Genomic DNA, 19809 nt, shown 5'->3' with positions numbered 1-19809 from the left:
AATCCAACAAGAATAAACACTAAAAAGTGTAGTCTTTTTTTGTACAGAAAGAAGATCTGGATTTCCTACATTTTATCCTGCTACTCATTTCTCAGTGTCTGTATCAATAAAGTTATGCATGTGAATCATCAAATATATATATATATATATATATATATATATATACACACACACACACCTTAGGTTGCATCTATTGCATATGTCTACTCAGTGTAGGACACAGTAAATGCTAGAAGTATCATACACACAGGCCCTGCAGCCACATAATAAAACTGCACTTACACAAGCTTCAGGCATTCTGTGTATCTGCTAGCCACCATATGTGAAATCATCCTTTTCCCTTCTGGGAAATGGCAGGCAGAAATGTGGTAGGAATACTCCGGAAATCCACTTTTTCAGGTTGGAAAGAAGCTTCCAGTTCACAGACAGGATGGCACCAAGCAGGTGCACAGACACATCCGAGAGAGTGAGTGCCATTGTCCAAGGCCACCCTGTGTCCTGCGAACCCAGCAATGTTGCAGTCTTGGTCAACTGAGCCTTGACTGTAGAAATACTGAATAATCTCTGCTCTGGAAGTTGACTGGGTGCCCTGGGGTGTCATTGCTCTTTCCAGTGCATTCAGCAAGCTATGTTTTGTCTCATGGAATTTTTCTGTGTTTATTGATATGGAGAGCCAGAAAGTTCCCAGGAGAACTCCCAAAAAGTCATATCCTGGAGAGGTAAAACTCTTTTCCAGTGACATGTGGAATTTTGTACTTTAGCACAGGATAAATGTGTACCTGTTACACAGGCCACTCCAGAACACCCTCTAATGTACTGTGTGCTCTTGGTACCATGTGAACACATGCTGAGCAAACATGTATTGTGGCTTATGGGAAATAAGGAAAGTCTCTAGTTTTCTTCGTAGATGAAGTAAATGGAATTTCATAGAGGGTACTGGGCTTAACATCCTTACCTTCTTTCTCTTTTCAAGGCAAAATGGTGGAAACTGGTATGGTTTCCAAAGGAAGACATATTCAATCTTCTTTTTTATTTTATAAGGCGTTTATTATGACAGGGGACACTGAATAATTTGATGACTTAAAAAAAAAAAAAGCTGTTTTTTGAAATAAAATAAGAAAAAGAATCTGTGAGAAAATATAGAAGTTGCAATTACTGCTTCAATGAACAGATGAAGTACTAGCCTGGGCTAAAGAATGGTGGCTAGAAGGGGAGGTCAGGTATATCTGAAAGAAAATATTTTCTTACTTACATGACATAACTTCTGAATAGACTCTGAATAATGTAATTCAATTATGCTATGCCTGAACACCTGAATCAGTGTAAGACTGAGGTAGCTAAGGTTTTAAATATATGTGATTGTCATTTACTACATAGCTATGATAGAGGAACATTTTTGAGATGTCTACTTCCAGAAATTTGGCTGTAAATAAATTAAACAAATTCATCAATGGATTAAAAAAACCTCTTCAAGATAGGAGTATATTCAGGTATTCAGTCACTTTTAAAGACTCAGAAGTTGGAAATACCTCAGCAGCAGCCCCATTTCCTATCCTAGCAAGCTCTGCAGGCTAGCAGGAGAGAAGTGTTCCTAGTGCTGCTCCCTAAACCTGAGACACAGTGCAGCTCAGGATTTGAAGGTCAAAGAGCCTGAGTGATCAAGCAAGAGAAACATGATTTGTTTTGATTGAGTCCACAGATCTGTTAAATTCATACACGTAATTCTGACAGTAAATACTGACTGAGTTATACATCCCTTTGCTTAATGCAGCTGTGGTCCACAGGGCAGGCTAGTGTGCCTGCACTGTGCCCCATGCAGTGCCTAAGGAACAGAGGTGCCCCAGTCAGCACTGTGCCAGGACAGCACAGCTCCCTTTGAAACCCTTATTTCTGAGAACTGTGCTGTGCAAGTTCCATTTTGGGCAAGTCTCACAGTGTCTTGATTCCCCTTCCACTAAAACTGAGGTACTGATGCTCCCTTCTTGCACAAGGGAGTTGTCTAAGTGCACACACTTATAATCTGATGATTGTGACAAAAAGGGAATCAGATTTAGCAAGATATTTGTTTCTTCCTGGCTTGTGAAGGACAGTCTCGGGGATTCAGTCTTGCCTGCTGCAATGTGCCACTTGAAGATGTCATGTCCTTGTCAGCCAGTTTATGAGTCAATCAGAGAGCAGGAGTGCTGTGACTTAATTTGACACAGGAGGAGCCTTCATCTCTGAACAAGAGCAATAATGGATTGCTGACAGCTCGAACACACATTTATTTCCCTGAGGCAGACTCTAGGGCAGGAAGCAGCTTTCTGAATGCAGTGCTGGTCAAACATTTGCCCATTCAACACAGACACGCTTTCAGGTCTCTGCTCTTTTTCCAGTGTGCTGGGCAAGACCTGACCCTAAAAGCAGGAATGTAAAACTTCAGGGACTATGGCTGTTGAGCCACTCCTTGCATAGCACATGGAATAGGTGTTGCAGTTGGTGGTGGAAGGCTAGCAGATGCAGGGGTGAGCTGAAAGATTTCCCTAAGCCAGCAATGCTCCTCTTCAACTTCTCCCTACCTCTTCCCTCCCCTCTCCTTGCTTGTGGAAGAAGCCTGAGGTGGTCAGGCAACATCTGTGGGCAGGGTAGCTTTGTGTTTGACCCCATGGCTGTGGCCACAAATGGTGTTTCGGGAGGTACTCCATGCAGTTCAGAACTTGGCTCTGATTTGACACGAACTGAAGTCTCACTAATAATAGCCAGAAGAGAAGGGGTTGTGGTGTGTACTTGGGAAACACCGTTGAGGAGCATAGCTGAGCAGTGTTTAAAAAAGTGCCTGTCAGGAGTAAATTAAACAGTGCTACTTTGCATACGCGTGCTACATATTTTGGCTGAGATTTTCAAGAGTAGCAAGAGTCAGTGCTGCTAACACTTGGGTATCTTACTTCATACAAGACATACAAGATTCTCAGCAGCACGTGGCTACTCCTTGAAAATAAGGATTATTTTAAGATATTTAGTGTCTGATACTCAGAAAGCTGAAACTACCAGCATCATCACTCTGTGGACTTACAGTAATAAAAATAATCAAAATGCTAATTAGCAAAGATGAGGAGCAGAAGGCTGCACAAGAGGAAGGTGCTCTTTGGTGAGAGCTTGGTTCCTGAGCTTCTTATAAAGGGCTCTGCATTTTCAATGGTCTGCATTGTTGTTCCCCCTCCACATCCAGATGAAGCCACTGAAAGATGCTTTATTCCCTGACTTAAATATTACTACAGATATTTGAGACTTGTATCCTTGCTCATTTGTTGCACTGAAAAACATGGGAAACAAACCTATGTAACCATTCTTGGAAATTGCTCTATCTTTGCTGTTCTAATTCAGGACCGTATAAATTCAGCTGCAAATTTTATTTTATAGATTAAGTATGCTGCGATGGATATGTAATAAGGTAAGCGCAAACAGAATCAAAGTTAAGGTCAATGAAAATACAGTTTTGTCTGTTAAATAATTTGCTCAGATAGATAGTTACAGTCTTCACACATCAGCACTAATAAATTTGGCTAGGAAAAAGAGCAGTATACTCAGCCCTTATTAACATATTTAAACGTGTTATGGAAGGAAGCAATAAGAAGACAATTTTTTTTTCTGGGTTTTCCCTGGCATCTGGGAAATTTTATGACGTCCACTCGTCATCCAAAATAATAGTCTTAGAATAGAAAAATAAGAAGACTTTTTCAGCTACTCTGACTGTACTCTGTGGGCCACTTGTGGTATTTTGTGAATTTAGTTCCTTGAAGTCAGTGCTGCCATGCTACCCCAGGGTGACATCTGGCCTCCCTGGGCAGTCCCTCAGCTTGTGACACCTGTGCCAGACATTAAGGCTAGGGTGGACAGGCTGAGCCCATGAGCTTGCTTCCTCTCTTGCAGTTCAGAAAAGACAACTCAGGTGAAGGATTCATAATCAGTGTGAAACAATAGTGATAGACATTTTTAAACAATTTTTCCTGGTGGAGCTTCTATTCTATATAATTCCCATTCGTGCTCTCACTGTACTGTTCCTTAGTGCTGAGAAGGAGTGAAGCAGCCCAGACAACAAGCACTGTCCATGACAGAAAAGGTGCAGTTTGGGGGCACATTCAGAGTTCATGGTCATTGATTGCTCATTGGGTGTTGTTGGCATGCGACTGCCATAACAGTAGACAATAGGAAGATAGGAGTATCACAACCTCATGGTAGACCTTGCAGTGAGAATTATGGTCCTAGGCACTTCATGTTGAAGGCTACAGAAGTATGTAGGTGGTTTTCAGACATCAGCACTCTGCCAAAAAGTGCATGAAGGATCTAAATCTTTGCACAGACTAGTGTTTGTGAGCATCTTGAGTTCATCCATACCTAAATAAATAAATATTCTTTTCTCCCACTGAGGAAGGAAAAAGCCCTTAAAAACCACTGCCTGACTGTTGGGCATTGTAGTACTCACATTATCATAGCAAACTGCCTCTCTTTTCATTGGGATCCCAAGAAATTTTAAAATTTTTTATGAAGTCTGCTCCAGCAGATGGTGAGCATCAGTGTGATGAAGTTCTGCTGCTGATCCCACTGTAAAGCATTTCTGGAAATTCCAGAATGTTTTCAGAAAACGTTGGCTGAAATCTCTCTTTAGAAATGACTAATGATTATGTTAGAGAGGGATATAATATTGCCAGTGTAGTTCTTGCTTTGCCTCTGCTCTGTCATTGTAGTCACATTATTCAGGGCCGATCTCTGATCTCAGGTTTGAAGAGTTATTTGCCACACAACAACCATGGGAAAAGAGAAGGAGAGAAATAAATGAACCCACATTCTGCTTGAATTCAGATCTCAGATTTCCCACATCCTGGTATTTAATTTCTCACAGAGTTACCAATGGTTGATCTCACGGCAGGATTAGTGGGAAGAAAAATGAGAGCTCCATTGAAACCAGACTTGAGTCTGGAAGGAAAGAACATGTGAGCTCTAGGACCCCGGAGATATCAGATTCAGGGTAGTGAATGGCTTCCACCCCCTCCCCTTCCCTGATTCTCAGGCTTATTTTGAAGCAAATTCTGGAAGCTGAATTCAGAACAGCAAAGACACAGTTACAGTTAGTTAGGGGGCTCACACATCACTTCAGTAGTCTCCTGAGAACTGTTATATAGTGAGGCATTAACTATAATTTACGTTAGTATTTTTTTACATTTAGAAAGGAGTATAGATTAACACTGAGGTATAAATTGCAGTAAATCTGTCTCACTTGTAAAATAAACATGTTTTGAACATACATTTCCATCAGGATACCTTCTCTGATTTGATTACAGAATGTATGTGTGTTCAATCAGAAAAGAAATTCCCATAAAAGATTCTATAATCAAAAGGAAATCATCAGTATCTACTAAATTTGAGACCCTCAGTCACTTTGAATCAGGTTCTCTTACTTCAAGAAATAAAGAGCTTTGTCCTGTGGATCGCTGCGTAGATGGATCTAGAAAAGTTGGGTCATTGCACTGAGGAGGACCAAACTTTCTCACACTTTCCACCAGATTCAGAGTGTGAGATATTCAAGAAGTTGAAAAAACCTTTAAATGCATCACTGTAAATCCTTTAGGAGTTGAACATATTAAGATGACAAGAAGAGTATGTCATTAAATCATAACTACCCTTTTCGGATTACCTGATATTTGTAGATTTATTGGCAAGGTGGCTTAAATTAGGGATATATTTTTAGCCTGCAGCATTACATAATAAAATAGCAGCTGAATTCTTGCAGTAAAAAAGGGAAGGGATGGGGGAAGTTTATTAAAACCAACATGAACCTCTCTGATTTTGCTTTTTTGTCTGCACGAAGAGGTGCTCCATGGTTACACAATCAGTAAAGTTTGCAAGAGAAGCATTTCCATTGCCCCATTGTGCTCAGGAGCTGTCGCCTGCTTTTCACTGCAGACCTGCTGTTTAGTCTGAAACTGAAAATTAAACCCAGAACTTCAGCTCTCTAAGTTAAATACTCTGCATTGCTGGAAGCACGCAGCCTTGCCAGTGTCTGTGTGGCAAAATCCGTGATCAAAATCTTCAGACATTTTTAAAAGCATTTTACAAGTCTGTTAAGCTTTATTGTTTTTGTTTTGATTTGGTTGGGGGGGGTTGTTTTTTGGTTTTGTTTTTTGTTTTGGTGCATTGTCGTAATAGTTGTTGTTGTTGTTAAAAAATGATTTTCTGAATTGTACTAGAAAGTCTCATGTGAACTGTGCTGAACCAGCTCAGGGAGCCTGGCTCACTATCTTTAAGAAATATGTTTCTCATTTTGGAGGGCTTTTCTGAGAATGGCCAGGGCAAGGTAGAGCCCTGGATGTTAAACTCAGTCCTTCAGAAACAAAAAAACAAGGGATGAGAAAAGCCAGGGGAGACCGCAGAGAACGAGGCTGGCCGAGCCCACGCACCCTGCGCTGCACCAGCAGCGTGGCAAGGCCGCTCAGCCTTGGGGCTCGCGCTCGTAAAAACATCACCAGTGCACTTCCACTGTGAAAGGCGCTTTTATCTCCCCTTCCCACAGCCCCTTTCCAGCGGGGACGTGGGGCTGGGCCCGGCGGCTGCTGCTTGGCCTCCCCGCATGGCTGGACCCTAATGAGGTGTGTGCGGCTCTTGGCTGCAAGTTTTCAATCTCTTTCTTATTACTTCAAAGCTGCTGCTCCGAGGTTCAGACAAGTTTGATCACTTGGCAAAATCTCTCAGCTGGGATTCAAAAGGGAAGATGCTTTATTTTATTATTTATCACTGTAGATAGATAGCTCTTCCCAAACTACTCTTGCCAGTGGCTTCGTGGTCAGAGCCGCAATGTTATTTTAAGTGATAAAGGATTGAAGGTGAACAACTTTTGGCAGTTGCTTCCTGTCTGTAACAAGTGGTTGTTTTTAGGGGGAGAAAAAAAAGAGAATAGAAATATAACAGGCCTTACTTTATTTTCCTCTTCATGCTTTATATTGGTGGGGGGGGGGAGGGAGGAGCAAAAGGTAAATGATGTGGGTTTGACCTCCATTTCAAAGCCTCTGTAGTGTTTCCCTACCCTATTCTGGGAGACCATTGCTGTAATCCTTCCTCTGCCACTCAGCATAAAATATGCAGAGAAACTGGTGCTGTTTCAAGTATCTCAAGGGCTCAAGAGGAAGGCAGATTCGCTCAGGCTTACCTGTGTGGGCTCCAGTATCCTTTTGGGCTTTTCCGTCTCCAGTGCCACGAGAAAGCAGAGCTAACAGAGTCACCCACAGCATTTCAGTGAACTAGGCAAGTCTAAGGGTTTTTAAGGTTGGCATCCATCTTCGTTCATCTAATTATGGACACAAATATTAGTGATTAGAGACTATTATTAGAGCCTCTGCTTGCCTTATGCTCCAGTCTGGATTTTGTCTGTGAATGCAGAGCAGTTTACCATTCCTCCAGTTTACAGCATCCACAAGAGGTTTGTAAGAGCAGGTTCTCAAAGTTGGGGTCAGTTCAGCTCAATTGTATATGTTTCCAACAGCACCGCTGCCTTCTTTTTCTTAATATTTTATTTCCTTCCCACCAGAAATGTTTATATATTGTGGAGTTGAAGCTCTCCAAGACAAAATACATCACTGTCAGTGTTGCGTAGCACTCGCAATTGCTTCAAGCACCATTTTCACTTCAGGTCTCTGCTCTGCAGACTTTAAATGGTGTTTCCTGTAAAATTCTGACCAGTACTGAGATTTTGCTGAAGATTTTCAGTCTCCTTTTAATCACATGGGGAACAGATTCTTTCAAAGTGTTTTGACCTGCTTAGGTCAAAAAGGCACTTGCTGTAGTCAGATGCCAAAACGCGTTTAAGAAATCTGGCCTGACGTAACTTAGACAGCTGAGTCTCCATTTCAAAAGGCTTCAGCCACACTGGCTTTGGCACTGAGTGACTTGCTGCCTTGCAGGAACCTCATTGCTGAGTTAATTTCAGGACTGCTTTAAAATCCATGGCAACCTTGGGCACCTAAAGCTGAGGTTCATTCAAGATCATCTGTAAGAGAAATTGAGAGGCAAAACCTAAGGCAGGTTTGCCTTTAGGTTTTAAGTAAATGTCAGTCAGATTAAGTCCTGTTTCTGGAAGTTCTCAGTGTGAGCCCTCCTGGATTTAAAACTCCTGTGTCAGATAAGCCCTTTCTCTCAAAGTAACCAGAGAGATTCATTATCACTCCATTATATCAAACAGTTCTCCTAGTTGGAGATAAGATAGGAGATGGAGAAATGGTTTTTATTCCCCCTTAATCTAACAGGAAGAATAGACTAGAATCTATGTTTTAAGTAAGCTGTTCTAACTTAAAGAGGAATGTCCTTTCTTGTCCTGTCCTGTCCTGTCCTGTGGGAATCCTCCTAAGCAATGTCTTGGTCCTCTCCAGTTATCTGAACCTCTTGCTTAAGGACCAAAACTTGGCCAAGCCTGCCAAGATACTTCCTCCAGCAGAGGAAGGGGATCTGTAGAAGTGGTCTCTGTGTGTGTAAGGATGGTTAACTCTCTCTGACCTCTACCAGCTGAGTCCCAGCACAGCCCCAGCAACTTCACTCAGCTGCCTCAGCTAGTGCACTTCCTCCAGCAGCTGGGGATGGGTATTATCCAGTAATCCCCATGAGCAGCCTTTTTGCTAGTCAAGCAGTGCTATTCCAGCCGTAAAAGGAGAGGACACACTTAATTTGCTTACTAACTATTCAGCTAAAAAACCACAAGCTGGTGACCTGCAGGAGAGCATCAGGTTTTGGCTTTATTTTCTCTACTCCCTTTCTTTCACAGAATAATTGATTGTTTATATAAAAGTGGACTGACTTTAACAGAAGAAAGATGCATCTTCCATACACAAAAGTTTAGGGGGGAGCCTTCTTCCTAGAGGGTAGAAAACTCATCTTGAATACCTACTTCAAATCAGAGAGCATGGGGATTTGAAAACAAGTTCATGTGTGAATTTGCAATCCAGTGCTATTGCGTACATGTATGCAATTTTATTAAAATTTAAAAGTCTTATTTTTGCTGTGTGTTATACATTGCCTTCCTGAGTGTGAAAACTTTGAGGACATCACTAAGTCAAATTGATCTTTAGGATACACCTTATAGCCCTTAGACTGCTCCCAAGAGTGTTAGGCAGCTCTGCACATTCCCATCAGCAAGCTCTTGGGCATTGGGAAGGTTAGGCAGCAGCTCAGCAAGGCTGATTGCTGGTATCTAAATATTGCTGTGCCATCATGCTGTGGCCAGATATGTGGTCTTTTGAAGGCCAACATCTTTACATAACAAATTGGGCTATTAAAAGGCCAAGTTGATAGGAACTTACACGTTTAAAGCATGAATGTTGGTTTCCAGTCCCTACATCTCAACCCCAAACTGCCCCATCAGCTGCATCTCTGTATTTGTCTCTTTGTTGATATTTAATGTCATTAAAGTACTGAAAGTTGTACTTCCTTGGGGGGAACCTGTCTGCTCACTGCTCCCAGGGCTGTCCCGTGACTTAGTCAATGATTGCACAAACGGTGGTAGGAGAAGGCTGGGGGTCTCAGAACTGCTCTGTAGCCAGAGTTTTTGTCTGTCCTGTTAGGCTAAAGCTAAAGAATTTGTGCTCTTTCTAACATGCTAGCAGCTGCAGTGCACGGAAATTGCTTGCTTGTGGTCTGGTTGACTTATATGTGCTTAGAGACAGAGTTCCTATACTGAAATAATTCCTTAAAATAATTTTTTAATCCAGCAGTTGGAAGGGTTGTATGGCCTTTTCTGTATATGGTCACGGTGATCTCTTCTGCACTAATAAAGCCTTTCATTGTGATGTGTGAAGTATACCTGCAACAATTTGAGTCCTGAATCCAGCTTCTGAAGTTGCACTTTTCCTTACTGCTGAGTGACACCTGTCAGTGAGCTCACTAGTGTGCTTAGCAGAGAGTGCAGAGCTCAAAGAAGCGGATCCCACCCTAAGCTTCACACAGGGCAAACCTACTCTGAGTGTCTGTTAGTGCTGTAAGAATTTCTAAAGCAGCTTGGTGCTTTGGCTGTGGAGCAGTCGGGATGGCACCATCTCAGCTGGGCAGTGTCAGGGCCCTGGCCTCTGCTCTAGAAGCCATCTATTCCTATCCCTATATTTCAGGGACTCCTCTGAAAATATTAGCTTGCATGCCAGGGGATTTCAGACGTGTTAACAGCAGACAATGGTCCACAGTTTGCAAGTTGCTCTTGTCAGCAGTTCTTTTTGACATATCTATTCAAGCACACCCTCTTGGGCTTAGAAAGCAGCCAGCAAAATCTGTGCCAATAGCGAATACTTCATTATAAAATAAAAGCTGTAGCAAATTCAAGGGCTCCATAGGCAGCATTACTGTGATCCTGCAGTTCATCTCAAAATGGGTTTTAATTTTTTTAATCTGCAGGTCAGAAATTCATGAGCAGAAGGTGAAAAAAGTGAATTGCTAGAGAGTTTCATGGGGTCAAGACATTTAACCTTGAAGTTTTGCCCAGGATATTAGAACAGAACAAACATATTTACAAAAATGCCACAGGTACCTTGCCTACGGCGGGGGGGGGGGGGGGGGGGGGGAATGCTCCTCCCAACAATTGTTTAATCATCAAGGTTTTGTTTTTATCAGTTTGTGGGGGTCCACCAAAAAAATAATGCAGAGGACATACAATGACCAAACTAAGTATGTCTGTTCTTCAGGCCACTAGGATGCTACTGGCTGCTTGTAATTTCAGAAAAAATTGCCTGCACCAGCCAAATTGGATCACCAAATGGAGGTCTTTGGCAGCAGGTAGAGTTACATTTCACCTGCACAGGATGTTGTGGGAAAGAAGTCTCTTGGTATCAGGGGGTGACTTTGATCTGAAAAGACGCTGACGTTGAAATACAGTTGTTTGTGGCACAGCTCCATTCTGGATGGTACCACCTTTGAGGTTTAGCAATGAATCACAGAATTATAGAGTCATTTGTGTTGGAAGACAGCTCTGGAGATCCTCCAGTCCAACCCCCCTTCCAAGTCAGGGTAACCTAGAGCAGGTGACACAGGAACATGTCCAGGTGGGGTTTGAAAGTCTCCAGAGAGGGAGACCCCATGACCTCCCTGGGCAGCCAGTGTTCCAGTGCTCTGCCACCCTCAGTGTGATGAAGTTCTTTCTCATGTTGAGATGAAACTTATTGTGGTTTAGTTTATGGCCATTTCTCTTCATCCTGTTGCTGGGCAGCACTGAAAAGTCTGGCACCAGTTTGTTTTTCCACAGTGCAGAGACTTTCAAAGCAGAGGTTCAATTTCATAGTTCTGGAGAGGGTTCATAGGTCCACACATCTTGACACAGTTGTTCTGTGCCATTGGGTGTCTCAGGGGATCATAGGGATCCACACAGAGAAGGAGGGCATGATACAGGAGACCAGCACCTTTCTGGCTTATCTTACCAGATGAAATATCCAGCTCATCTAAAACAGCCTTGGGTGCTGTCTTCAGGCAACCAGATCCCACCAAGTTTGTCATATTTTAAAATTCTGTGTTGACTAGCCCAAATAAACACACTGGCTGAAGACAGTACTTCTAACTGAAACCTGCTGTCCTGCCTCCTGTTCCTTTTTTGTTACCTTCACCAGCGTTAAATCAGGGCTAACAACAGTGATACCAATCCTCTGCAGAGTAGCCCTTCTGAGGGCAGATACCTGCTGTGAGTCATTGCAAAGTAGTTGTCCTTTCTCTCCTCTGGGAGGCCAGCCTCAGTGAGAGATGAGGGTCCAGGTTGGTGTCCACATCTGCCAGCCCCTTGCCAGTGATGCCCCTCAGGAAAGGGCTCCTTTATGAGCTTTGGAGAAAGCCACCTTGCAGCTCTGTTTTGGGAGAGACACCAGCTCCCTATCCCTGCTGGACAGGGCAGTTACGGCAGCTAAGGGTGGAACTGGCTCGGTGTCATTTGTCATACAACATCATGCTACGTCCTGTAGCAGCTCAGGACAAACATACCCATATGTGGGACCCATGGGTGACCAAGGGCAGCATGTGGCAAGGGAAACTGCAGCAGGTCCCTGTGCCAGCCAGCCCTTGCAGATACATGTGTGGGGATGTACACATGGATGCATGGGAAGTCACCTGGGATATTGTCATAGCAGCAGGAGTAAAGCCTGAGCCATGGATATGAGTACTCACCCTGTTCTTAAAGTATTTGTCCTATGCTCCCTGAGCTCGTCATGGCTGTGGCTTCCCTGTTAGCCAAATCCAGCCTGGTTTGAAGCTTTCTCAGGTTTCTTTTTGCAGTCTGCTGGCCCAACCTCTCACTAGTGTGCTGCAGCAGAAAACAAATAACCTGGGAAGTAGCAGTTCAAGGCAAAACTGGGTCGATGCACATTTATAGTCAATTAACACATGTCACCATTCTGCCCCCACAATTAAAGTGAATGCACCTAAGAAGTGAGAATAATCTCAGTTAAAGCTGTAATGTAACCCGAAACTTTTGCTTCTTGGCTGAGTGCATCCTGTGATGGTGTTGCTGAATTTATGCTCTACATGGCTATCACACTTTGAGTGACTTGGATTTCTAATGTCTGCTCTAAGGATCATGCTTTCCTTCTCTTCAAATTTATTGGAAGCACATCTGGACTTAAAAAGTATTTCATTCCAGCCCCAGTTCTTCCTTCAACTTTTGACTCAGGGACTGTGACACATGGCTGTGCCATCAACCTTGGCAGGTCTGTGAGGACTTGAAAGTGCCTGGAGGCTGCTTACTACTGGTAAGCCTCCTTCCCCGAGGTGTCCAGCGCCCTGACAGTGCCAGCACTTCAGTGAATCTCTGGCTGAAGTCATTCAGCACAGAGCCGGTTTTCAACTTCCAAAGGTTACACAGTTTTCAAAATGCCTGCCCCACCCTCCATCTTTCGGAAAGTGTTTGTGCAGGGGTGGCAGGTGCTGTAGAGGCAGAGGTTGGGTTGAGGATCCCAGCCGCACAGCTTCAGATATTTGCAACCAGTTTTTCACAAGTGCAAAAAACCCCTCTCTGTTCCTGCATTATACATCTGTATTTTGTCTTTCAGAACCTCTACTCACTTCTTCCTTTGGGTCCCTCCCTGCACATATGTCTGATTTGTAGTATCCCTTTGTTTGAATTGTAAGCGCTTCAGATCAGCAGTCATGTCTCCATCAGTGTCTTGACAAGAAGCTTACACGATAGGTTGGCTTAAAACCACTCATCTGCAACTGAGGTATCATAGGCTTTTGCAAGGAATGAACAATCTCATTCCTTTGAGAAGCTTTTCTTCATGAAAAAAGTATTTCCCAACACTGATGTGATTTTGAAGTCTGTCAATCTCAAATATTTTTTTAATAATTAGCTTATTATTTACATATTTGGGAGAGTTAGCTTGATTTTTAGTTTCTTGTCCTTCCCAGTACTACAGGTACACATATTTGCACATTATGTGCAGGTGAGAGAAGCATCCTTCATTACATGAACACATATAAGTGTATGAAGGAAAGGATTCTTAGTTCTTGGTCACTGCAGCAAGGGTTACTAGGAAAAAAAATACTGTGAGATTTATAGTAAAAATCACTAGAGTGGACAACTTTTTAACTAAAAAGAGCTCTCTTGTGGCCACCCTGGTAGAGCTTTGAAGTATGTCCTTTCACATACTTTGCCTCTCCCCCATCCTTCTTACTTTGTGATCGGAAGTCTACCTTCATGGAAAAATGATTTCATCAGGTTTCAGTAGTCTGCTGACAAGCCAAGCATAAAACAAAGAAAGCTGCCGCTCCGCACCCACACGTGTGCTGCCGTCTTCCAGGAAATGATAATCAGAGGCTGACCACAGTGCTGTAAGAAATTAAACATGTGATCATCATCAAATACCAAAACACGTCTACCTGTATTATGTTAAGAGCACAGAACCCACTGTTCTGATTTTTTAACTGAAATACTTGGCTTGGAGGCAAAGCTGGGGTTTGCAGTGATCATTCTGAGTTGTGAATTACCAAGGCTCAAACCAACTTTTCAATATTTTGCTGTGTCTTTCCACATGCAGCCTAAATTAGCCCTCCGGTAGGTGCCTGAAAATACTATTTTTCTTCTTGACTGAAATGTTGTAGCAATGTCCTGTTCTGCACAGGAAAAATGCATTATGCATTAATGGGATTCGATGGAGTGTGAGCTCAGTTTCCCCAGTGCTGCCAGAGACAGAGTAAAATTTGCTTGATCATTTCATGAGTTGAGAATAATTTTTGTTGCAGTGCTGTGAATATAACCTAGCTACAAGTGGACAGTAGTTGTTGTGAGGAAAAAGTTATTCATCTGTACGATAGATCAGTGTCATCTGGAATTTAAGAATTGAAAATTCAAGGTCAGAGGGCAGCTGACACTTGATTTTGCTCTCTCTGCTCTATCCACGGCTTTGATCACGCTACATCTTTCTTTGTGCTCAAGAGAGTACCCCAGGGTCATGGCCTGTTTCCTTGTCAAGAGGTATAAACCTGCCAGCCTAAATATCTGAGGCCCAAGCTTTAGCAGGGGTGGGGGCATAAAGGAAGAGGGGGGGAGCATTTCCTTCATGCTTTTTGCTTTTCCCCCATAACCCAAAGCAGACTAAACAAAACCAGTGTGAAATCGCATGGCTTGATGCTGCTATGGTTATATTTTTTAAGCTGTCATCCATTCATTTATAGTTATGTTTATTCCCTGGATTTACAGCTTTTTTTTGGCCTTTTCTTGCAGGGAGGTGCAGGGGGGGGTTGAAACCTTTTGAAAAGGGATTGCAGTAAGCAGTGGCCTATGATTAAAGCACTGTGTTTTTCCTTGATGCTGCTCCTCTGCAGCAGTGTCACACATGGTAGCATTTAGGAGCCCTTCACAGCTGAGGTGTTTCAAACACTAATGAATGGAAGTTTGGTCATATAAGGCAGGCAAGCTTTAAGGCAAGCTTTGCTGAATGGTGTACTGTAGTGGCCTGGGAAAGGAAGAGAGTTATAAATTGTGTCAGTTAGCCACCCAGACAAAATGAAGCCATGTGGAAAATCAAATCTATTAAAGTATGAAGACTGTTATAAGCTGCTTTAAGCTGGTCATTCTTCAAAGGTCTCAGTTGGCTGAGGGGGTGAATTCCTCTTCTTCCTAGATCTCTTTCACGTGCTGTCTTAGGCGATGATGTTCAGTGTTTGATAAAAAACAGCTTTTCATTGATAGCCCCTTTTATTAGAAATGTTGGTTGCCCCCAGTTCACCACCCATGTCCTCAAAGGTACTGAACATTCATTTAAAAAGTAGAATAAGAACATCACATTTGGTCAGGCTTGCTGAAGGCAAACATGAAGCAGCACTAGGGCCAATGAGGAGGAAAAAGCTTCCCAGAGCAGCTGCTTATGATTGGATAGGTGCTCAAAATGCTTTCCATTTTCTTGCTGCCCATGTCTGCTGGCCATAAGAGGCCCGTGACAAAGCATTATACAGAATGCTTTTTCTTGACGTCTCTTGGAGTAGAAGAAAAAACTGGCAAGGCAAGGTGGGGGGGTCAGAGAGCAGGATACCTTCTCTTCCTCCCCAAGGTGACTTCTTGAGACGTCACAGGACCTGTAAAGGGTATTTTATTAGCTCAAGAGGTAATTGTCAGCTGTGTGAGGGACATCTGAACTGGCAGCCTAAGATACATGGTCACCACGGTATTTATCATTCCTATTTGTGTTTTCTAGGAAGAGACTGAAGAAACGTCCTCACAAGAATCTGCAGAAGAAGACTAGGAGATCACACCATGCAATTTCTACCTCATCAGCAGTTGGGTCTTTTGAAGGGAGAAGACACTGCCTTGACCACTTACTTTCTCTTGCCATGGTCTTTCCACTTTTGCCTGGGGGAAAAAAAAATGACATAACCTTAAAAAGGATTTGACTAATCATCTTCTTTGTAATCCCTTCACAGTCCCAGGTGTAGTGAAAAACTGCTGTAACACAAAGGGGACACAGATTAACGATGCAACTTTTAATTACTGTTTTCTTTTTTCCTAACCTACTAATAGTTTGTTTGATCTGCTAAGTAAGGGTGACTGGGTCAAGAAGAGCTCCAAATCAGGTTTATGTCATTCACTGCACTGCGTATAAACAAGAAACTTGTAATGTAGTCATTATAATGGGCATTGAAATAGGAAAGGCTGGGTGTGTAACACTTACGCCTCACAACACTTCCAGCAACCCACTCCCTACTTAGCAAACTCCCTGTTTTAGAACACCAAAGATAGGGGATAGATACTATTCTTTTTCTTTTGTAACCTTCTTGTAGACTTGTACTTGATTTTTTTTTTTTTTTTTTTTTAAGACTTACTATTATTTTGGGGGAAAAAATGACAGCTGATCTTTCATTTCATTCAGCTGGTAATCAGAAGAAAGAAATCAACATGGAAAGGTACTTTCATTTTGCAAAAGGGAAGAAAGACAAAGATACGTTGTATAGTTATAGATACAAACATATCAGCACAAGCAATAGTAAACCAAATGAACAGACCTTACCATCTGGATAATAGGAAGCCAAGGAGTTGGCCTTCTCAGAGCCAGGAGTTTTCTATGGAAACAAAAATGACTGACACCACTCTTATGCCACTAATGAGTAAGTCTTTATTGATAAAAGTCTTTTCAAACATACAGAAAGGTACCTAGAAATTAATCATAAATTTATCTGAAGAAAAATAATCCAGATTTTTGCTTAGTTTCTACTAATTCCACTTGCCCTGTACCAGTATTTTGAAAGAATTGAATCTTTCCTCATTACTCATCAGTCACAATGTAAGAATGAACACCATGTACCTCAGCTAAGCTCGTGTGTTACGTTAGGCAATGTATTCTGACATAGGATGGTTCACTGAGCACCTCTGTGCCAGTGGCATTTCTCCATCTTTTCATTCAAAGCAGCACTTTCAGCACCAGATGCAATATTACCCCACTATTCAATACTACCTCTGATTTTTGCAAGTAACTCAACAGACTGATAAATACATGCTGCTATACACATTCAATGCAGGAAATTTTTACTGGGTAGATAATCATGAGTATCTGCATTTTCCCCTTATTTCTATTTCAACCTTGTTTGCAGTTAAGGAAGCAATGTCTTTTTTGTGTTTCAGCATGACTATGTGTTTTTCTTTCACTTGGTTTGTTTGATTTTTTTTTCTTTTTTTTTTTTTTTGTGTGTGGGTTTTTGGTTTTGGTTTTGTTTTATTTTATGTACTTACTCTATTCTCTGCTAGACTTCTGTGTAATGTACTGTTAACTTGAATATATTTTTGTATTGAATTGCTGATAGGTGAGGATAATTTTCTTCAAGGACACTACATGACAGAAAAAATTTAGCTGTAAAGTTTAAATATTACTGTCCAAGTTTGTACCTCAAATGAATTGTTTAAAGAAATGGACTAATTGATTGACAAAGACCTACCTCCAGACTTTAAATGGAATGAACTTGTTTCTTTCAGCATCAGTTTTAAGACGTTTGAAACAGTTAGGACTGCAACTAATCCCTAATTCAAAATTATTTTTGTAAAATAACTTGTGGAAAGTGAACACATTTTAAATTACTTTCATATTAAAAATAAAAAATGAACAAAAAAAACCTTCAAAGAAACTTGAAGCTTTGTAGGTGGGAAGCAACAAGCTCAGCTTTTGCATAATGCAATCACAAATATGTGTTTAAAAAAAAAAAATTAGTAGATTGTAAGAAAATACTTGACAAGTATTTTCGTGTATTTTACACAAATGTGATTTTGTAATATGTTTCAGCCAGATTTATTTTAAATGCTTCTTATGTAGAGGTTTTTTATTCTCCCGTCTCTCACTTTTGTCGTTCTTTCTCTCTCTCTCCCCCCCACCTCCAATTTAATTTTCTCTATTTCTGTTTTATTTCCCTTCTTCCTCTCTTTCCTAGTCAGTACTTTGTACCATTGTATTAATAACTGGGCCAGGGGTAGTTTCTCAGGAAGGCGTCTCTTGGTGTGGCTTTAGCGTGGAGCCAAGTGCAGTTAAGGATAATGACTTTAGCATGGAGCCAAGTGCGGGATAACGTTAAGGATAACGACTTACTGGCTTCTTCCAAGAGGCAGTGTCAAGAAATACGGGCCTCTGCGAAAGGCTGCGCAGGGTTCGGTGGTGGGAATTGCTGGGAAAGAGCTGATGGAATATTTTATCTAGACATGATAATATCAGGTGAAAGAAAAATAATCCTAGCTATAAGTAGCTCTAACAGGCCAAATCCAGTGTCACTTGAAGGCAGTAATGGGAATTTTGCTGACTTCAAAGGGCATCAAATCAAGCCTTAGCAAGTCCCTTTTGGGGTTTTGAGGGGTTTTGTTGCATTTTTTAAAGCCATGGTATTCAGTGGATGACACAGAAATAATTGCTCTGTGTGTCACTCTTCAACCTCTGAGAGACTTACCACTCTGATGAACTGAATCTTACGTTTTCTATATATTGTAGTACAATCAAAACACATTACTACCTCTTAGGGCCTACTATACCTCATTTTTTCAGACGGAAAAATTGCATGTGGCCATTGAGTCAGTGAGAACATCATAAAATTTTTTTATATATATAGTTTATTTTTGTGGGAGATAAATTTTATACGACTGTTCTTTGCTGTCATTGGTCACTGCTAACTATGACTGGACATGTAACTCTTCTACCATTTCTGCAAGAGAGGTGTGTTTGCAGGAAAAAAAAATTGCTTCAAGATGTTGAACTACAGTTTACTTTTCCTTTTGAGTGTCTTCTAACTTTTTGCTTTGTTCTTCATGTAGAGTTGCTGTCTATGATTGTACTTCAAATCGCTTGCTTGTTGAAAATGTTCCTTTAATGGTTTATCACAGTCTGTTCAGCACAATAAACATAATAGCCTCTGTGATCCCCATGTTGCTTGATTCCTAGACTTTGTCACAGTTCCATAAAATGGGTAATAAAGTTTGGTCACGATGACCAAATTTGTAAAATCTTTGCATGCAAGTAGTCTTTTTTTTTTTGTCCCGGGACCACAGGCAGGTGTCTGAGAAGTTAATTTTCTGTTAGGGGCCCCAGGGGTGGGCACTTAGCAGAACTACACATCTTAGGAGGCTCCCCAAAAGGTGACACACCCATTCCTGTCCCAGGACTTGCTGTGCTGAGCTAAAGGCTGAACTGTGCACTTGGGGACCAGCAACTACCCACCAGACTGGGAACACCATATCACAGACCAGGCTGATAGGGGCTTTTTGCCTGGTCCCAGATCTGCCTATTGGGGGTCCACCAAGATGATGAACCTCCTCTTCTTAAGGAAGATTGCAGTTTGCATCCAAGTTCATGGAGTTTCCATTATGCAGGCATTAGGTTAGAAAGAGCAGCTACTCAGAGCAGGAGACACAGGGATATGTCTGGGTACTGTCTGAGGCACAAATTGAAGAGCTCAGGAAACTGTATTAAAACTAAGCTACCCCCAATTCCCAGAGGTAAGTTGGTAGGATTCTTCTGTCTTCTCTTAATTTGCTCTTCCATGGTCTCTTGGCCTGTTGCAGTGAGACTTAAAGTCATAGAACTGTAGAATATCCGGAGCTGGAAGGGACCCACGAGGACTATCAAAGTCCAGCTCCTGGCCCTTCACAGGACAGCCACAAGAATCACACCATGTGCCTGAGAGTGTTGCCCAGACAGTTCTTGAACTCTGTCAGGCTGGTGTTGTGGCCACTTCCCTGGGGAGCCTGTTCCTGCCCTGACCACCGTCTGGATGAAGAATCTTTTTCTGATACCTAACCTAAACCTCCCCTGATTCAGCTTCATGACCTTTTCTGGAGTCCTGAACCTGGTCATGAGAGTGAAGAAA

General features: G+C 42.0%; 1 protein-coding gene across 1 annotated transcript in view; it reads left to right on the top strand.

Moving 5' to 3' along the window:
* HMGA2 (high mobility group AT-hook 2) overlaps window positions 1-15801 on the top strand; it is a 107415-nt gene extending 91614 nt beyond the window's left edge. Inside the window, exon 5 of the mRNA XM_041411311.1 lies at window positions 15672-15801. Within this exon, the coding sequence (XP_041267245.1) occupies window positions 15672-15719 (48 nt within the window). The 3' untranslated portion in view covers window positions 15720-15801. The remainder of the gene's footprint in view (window positions 1-15671) is intronic.
* The last annotated feature ends 4008 nt before the right edge of the window (window positions 15802-19809 follow it).

The sequence above is a fragment of the Onychostruthus taczanowskii genome, unplaced genomic scaffold, assembly GCF_017590055.1.
Source record: "Onychostruthus taczanowskii isolate IOZ18803 unplaced genomic scaffold, ASM1759005v1 scaffold35, whole genome shotgun sequence".
Lineage (NCBI taxonomy): Eukaryota > Metazoa > Chordata > Aves > Passeriformes > Passeridae > Onychostruthus > Onychostruthus taczanowskii.
The sequence above is the reverse complement of the archived record's forward strand: the minus strand, read 5'-3'. Positions and strand labels throughout refer to the sequence as shown.